The sequence below is a fragment of the Aulonocara stuartgranti genome (assembly GCF_965226115.1).
Source record: "Aulonocara stuartgranti genome assembly, chromosome: 19".
Lineage (NCBI taxonomy): Eukaryota > Metazoa > Chordata > Actinopteri > Cichliformes > Cichlidae > Aulonocara > Aulonocara stuartgranti.
The window spans coordinates 12,804,207-12,809,999 of NC_138955.1; the positions used below are offsets into that span (position 1 = coordinate 12,804,207).

Below are 5,793 nucleotides of genomic sequence, written 5' to 3' on the forward strand. Positions count from 1 at the left end.
GAGATGTATGATAAACCAGCACAGCTCGAATCAGCATATAGTAGTTTGATGCTGCTTTACATAACCTCTTTCTTTTACAAAGCCATGGCAGCAGATTAGCGGCTCCTTAAAATGCCTTAAATGTACAATAGCTAATATATAACCATTCATTTGAAAGTTTCCCCCTCGCACCAGTCTCAGATTTGTAATTTGACTCAGAAGGTCGCTGTAAAGCACCCAAAAAAAAAGAAAACATCAAAAGAAGATGGAAGGATAGGCAACTATTCCCCCCCCCTCCCCGCCCACCACCCCTGCCCACCCAACCAGCAATCTGAGCCATGGTCTTAGTAACCTTCATCACTGACTCTATATTCTACTTTCAAGCTCTTTTGTGCCTTTCCCTTGTTGCATATATTCCTCTTGTATGTTATTTATTCTTGCTGTCCTACTATGTACATTTTTATTACATTTACATTTGATGTACAATGACAATAAAAGGCTTTTCTATTCTATTCTAAGATGTTCTCAGACCCCTACACCTGCCATTCTCTGTGAGGGGGTGTAGTGTTGCACAGTGAATTACAGATGTAGATATGATTAAAAAGCATGACTGATTAAATCGGCACATGTCACAAGCTTTAATTTGTTTGTGATTTCTTACCACTGCAGAGGCCTGTTGTCTAAATGTTGCGCATCTCTTACAGCAGAGACAGAAGTGAAGGTTGCTGGGAACTCTGCAGCAAGTGTGACAAACTCGTCAGTCCACCAGACGGGCGGTTCACCGTCCCCCTCATCGTCCCCGCCTCTTTCAGTGCCCATGCTGGGACCTCAGGCGATACCCCGCAGACACGCACCAGTTGAGATTCTCCACAGGCAGAGCTCCTTCAGAGGCTTCCCGGCACTTAGTCAGAAGACATCTCCCTTCAAACGACAGCAGTCACTGCGCATGAATGACCTGCCCTCCACTATGCAGCGCAAATCTGACTTCCCCATGAAAAACACAGGTGAGTCCAACTGTTACTGCCCTTACAAATATGCACAATAAAATACTTCTACCATGTTCTTATAGCATATAAGCTTATGCTGACCTTTACCTCTTTTCTAATGTGCACCTCCTCCAGTCCTTGAGTTAGAAGGAGAAGGTGACAGCATCAGTTCACTGTGTACTCAGATCGCCACGGCCTTCAGTGGACCGCCAGAGGATCCCTTCTCTTCAGCGCCGATGCCTAAACCGGCTTCATCCCCACAGTCTCCTGTAGCACCGGGTAAAAACCTGTAAAACTTTCCGATCAGCTGTGTGTACTGTGAGAAGATCTGAATGAATCTGCATTTAAATAAATAAATAAATAAATAAAATAAAAAAAGTAGTAGAGAAATAACTTTGCTGTTTACTGGTAAAAGGTTATATTTAGTTAGATCCTGTTGCAAGTTAAAGATTATTTTTAATACTAAACACACAATTAAGTGAAAACAGATAAGATGCTTAAAGTGGACCTATTATGTTTGTTTCATTTTTTAAATTAAATAATTTTTATTATTTGACTATACTAGAGTAGCTCTGTATGATTCACAGCTCAAAATAATTGTTATGTATCAAACCATTTTAGCTCTTTTCCGCTTCCTTTTAATCTAAATGTATTCTAATTGGATGCCTCTTGTAATCAGAAGGGTTGATCAGCAAGCGAGCAGAGCTGTGCGACTGAGAAGGCCTTATTAGGGATGGTCAACAAGGCATTTTCAACTTGTTGATGCTGCTCACTGGATGTTTTATATTTTTGGACCATTCTCTGTAAACCCTAGAGATGGTCATGTAGAAAAATGTCAGTAGATCAGCAGTTTCTGAAATGCTCAGACCAGTCTGTCTGGCACCAACAGCCATGCCAGGTTCAGTCACTGAACTCTGTCATCATATGACAAAACATAAGAAAAAGTATAATAGGTCCACTTTAACTATTTGTTTTTTATGGTTTAGCTCAATCAGCTGGTGATTTTGCATTTGCCAACTCAGGGAAATATAGAAGCACACACTAAAACCCTGGTTATTCACTTTTATGATCAGTGTTGTTTATTTCTCACAGTTTGGCTGAATTTCCCTGTAATTCTGCTCTGTAGAAGTTCAGCCAGCTTCCAATAACTTGATGAATGTGTTGCTTGCAGTTTAAATTTGCAGTTGGAGAATGTGTGGCTGCTCATATTTTCTCATAACTTAGTGAATAACATTTATTTTGCGTGCAGTTTATGCCTCATTAGACTGCTAATTAAATGCAGAGTAACATTGTGCATGTCCAATGGACATCATCCATTGCACAGGCTTGCTTGTACTAGCTTCTGTCTCTTATTTGCTTTAGTGAATGGCACAACTCCTGCCTTCCCTGCTGCCACTACTGCTAACCCCTCAGTTCTCCCCCCTGCTCTGCCCGCTCGAGAAACTAACCCATGGGCTAAAAGCCCTGCAGGTGCAACGGCCTCAGCACGGACAGGTAAGCAGCTCATCAAAGGGTTTGGATTGAGAGTTAAAATTCAATATAATTCTTATAAGATCAGTCTAATGTGATGAGCAGTTTTTTCTAGTTAAACTGAATATGTGGGAAGAAGACAAGATTTGATCAAACCATTCAAATTTGTATGGCTTGCTTAAAAGGTGGTGTGGATTACTACAGATTAGCACATAGTAGGATCTGTCTTCTCTAAGGAAGAAGTGATTTTTATTAGAGTAGTCCCTAAAACATCTTGTCTTGCTATAGAACTGCTCTCCTAAATAGTACAACCCAGCAACTAAAGGTCAGATGTGGGGTAAGTTAGCAGCCCCCGGTTATTTAAAGCAGATACAGGTGAGGTATCCAAATCTTTTGTAGCACTTTAGAGCAAGAGAACAGGGTGGGATTATGATAAATAAAGATTTTAAAAATCAGACTAAGAATGAATGCATTCATGGATCATTTAACTCAAGGATTAAACTTGGAAAAAGTGTTTTTCTTTCAGGTCTTTAAAAGGTTCTCGTTCATTCTTGCTCACAGATATCAGTAGCACGATCAACTTTTATTTTGCCTGATACTCTTTTTGCCTGCTTCTGTCTCACTGTTGCAGTGTCTCGTGTTTTTTCCGGTTAAATGTTGGGTCGAGACTCATTCTTGTACTTTCTGCTGACAGGAGGTGACTGGTCAGCTCCTACTCCAGTGATCGTAGTGCCCCCCACGTCTTCTCCAGCTATTTCCTCCCACAAACGCACACCTTCAGAAGCAGACCGGTGGTTAGAAGAAGTTTCCAAATCTGTCCGAGCCCCGCAGCCCAATCCAATCCTGGCAACTGCCTCGCCTCCTCCCCAGCCGTTCGTTGCCCCTGTGCCGATGCCCGTGGCTTCTGTACCTTCTGGTCCCCCAGTGGCTTTTTTGCCCTCTATACCCCCTCCTGTGCCCATGTTGCCCCCTCGCCAGCCTGCCTTCCACGCTCAGGCTCCAGCCTCCCACCCGATGGCTAATGGGCTGCCGTTTCCTCAGCCCAGCGTTCCTGTGTTTGGCATCACTCCTTCACAGATGGTGGCTAATGTGTTTGGCTCAGCCACACAACCCCAGCCGTTTCCCGGCCCGGTCTCCACGACGCCCCAGCATGACGCTCAGCCTGTCAGTAACATCAGCCCATTCATCAAGCCTCCGCAGTCCACCACGGCAATCCCCGCTCCCCAGCAGCCATCCAGTGACAGTGTGACCTTTAACGGGGCGGACAGCTGGGCTGCACCATCTCGAATCGCTCCATCCTCCCCATCTACACAGCCTCCCCCGCAGCAGGAAGATGCCTTTGAGGCCCAGTGGGCAGCCCTGGAGGGCCGCTCACGCCAACACACCACACCCTCCCCCACAAATCCCTTCTCTACTGAGCTACAAAAAACCTTTGAGATCCAGCTCTGAACACTAAGATTGAAGTTAGAAAGAACTGGACGTTAAAGACTTGGATTGGTTGAATTGACTAATTGACTAGAGCTCAGAATGTTGTTCTGCCTCTCTCGCTCTGTTTTAGTGGAAAATCTCAGTGGCGGCAGGGGGAGGGGGTGAAGCCTGTAGAGAACAGCAGGCAAATCAGAAGGGAGCAGAACCCTGCGTGACACTGAGAGAAGAAGGCAAAAAACAAAAATGAAAAACAGGGTGTATCCCCCTTCTCCCCCTCCCTGAGGCATTTCATTGGCATTGTCTGTATTATTTTGTTTCTGCTGTGGAGCGCAAGGTCGTCATAACTCTGTGGAATATCTGTGCCGAGCCACTCCCCGCAGCTCCTCCACCTTCCCCAGGTGTGGCAGCTTCCTTCACTACCCCAGGCGTGGCAGCTCCCTTTCACAAAGTCCAGTTCCTAGCGCCCCCTGTTGGCATGACAGAGGAATGCAGCAGTACTGAGAGAACTCAGCTTCCAGAATCTTAAGAATAGAGCGAGACGATGCCAAAATCTTTATTTTTATGCATTAAGTATATTTTAAATAGCTTTGGAATCTAACAGAAGAGTTGTAAGTAATCTTGCCAAAGGCACAGGCTAGCTACAATGAATCGAGTTTATGTTTGTGTATACAAGAAATGATCGTATATATTATACAAAAAATATATATCTATAAAGAATCTATACTGTACACAAAGCTCACGGCAGTGCTAATTTTTGATGTGATGTAAAGAGATTTTGTGAAGGGACAGCTGCTTTACTTTTGTGTTTATTTGTTTTATTTTTGAAGACAAGTCTCTTTATTGCCATCTGTTGCATCCCGTGATTGATTGTTGCTGCAATGATACCCTATTTACAGTGAGATGCTTTACATCCAATGTGGACCTAGCGATGGTGGTGGTGCCCGACTGGTTGCCTCTCTTACCTGTGCTCAGTTTTTGACAGTTTAACTTCTTCTTCTGTCTTTATTGTCATTATTTTTATTTTCATTTTGTGTGGTAACTATCTTATTTGTTTTTATTTAACACTGTAGGATGTGTCATCTTGTTTTTAATCCACCTCTTTATTTTTTTTTAAGTTTTAAGTTGGTAATTTTAGGGGTTTTTTTTGTTTTGTTTTTTTCTTTTTAAAAAAAGTTTTTTATGCACAAGCACTAAAGTAGATGATTCGACATCACCTCCCAGGTGACCTCAATCGCCGACGGTTTGTCAGTTGTGGTACTGTAGGATCTGAGAAGCTGCATGCTGACTTACCCTGACCTCCGTTAGACGGCTGTTGTTCTGACGGGCAGCAGAAAAATGCAGGGAGATATTAATGGTTTCTCTCACTGTCTGATTTTTTTTTTTTCTCTCTGTCATGTTTTATTTTTTTAAATCAAACCTGTGAATATGATCTATTCTCTGATCTATTTTTCCATTTTGTAATTATTTCATTACTTCGTTCCACTTCTTTGGAAAAATACTGAAGCTAAAAGATTGAATAAATTTATGGTGGTAGAGGAAAAAGTGGTGTGTGTTCTTGATTATAAGCAATATACACTATGTGAGAAATCTCTTAACACGAATGACTAATTATGAACTTCTTAAATAATTAAGTGAAATTATATTCATAGATTTATTTAAAAAGAAAAAGAAGAATATTAATTGGTTTCAGGTTGTAAAATTGATAATTTGTCTTTTTTTTTGTATGATTAAAAATCGTGTCTTTGATTTAATGGGTAGTTGTTTTTTTGACAAAACATACTCTTTTAGCAATTAGTTGCCACTGTACCAATGTAATATTAAATATTAATTACAGAAATGTGTGAAAGCTGTTGGCAATCACCTTACAAGTGCTCGCACCCAATCAGCACTGCCAGAGAGCTAAAATTCTATGGGCTCCACTGGTCTGTTA

The 5,793-nt window shown here is 42.0% G+C and overlaps 1 protein-coding gene across 4 annotated transcripts in view; it reads left to right on the forward strand.

Annotated features, from left to right (window-relative positions):
• The window catches only part of numb (NUMB endocytic adaptor protein), a 46,952-nt gene extending 41,547 nt beyond the window's left edge, over window positions 1–5,405 (forward strand). For 2 of the 4 annotated variants that reach the window (XM_082516702.1, XM_082516704.1), the window contains 4 exons: window positions 684–983; window positions 1,101–1,244; window positions 2,328–2,459; window positions 3,130–5,405. In XM_082516702.1, the coding sequence (XP_082372828.1) occupies window positions 684–983; window positions 1,101–1,244; window positions 2,328–2,459; window positions 3,130–3,884 (1,331 nt within the window). In that variant the 3' untranslated portion in view covers window positions 3,885–5,405. The remainder of the gene's footprint in view (window positions 1–683; window positions 984–1,100; window positions 1,245–2,327; window positions 2,460–3,129) is intronic. The other 2 variants (XM_082516703.1, XM_082516705.1) reach the window with 2 other exon arrangements.
• The last annotated feature ends 388 nt before the right edge of the window (window positions 5,406–5,793 follow it).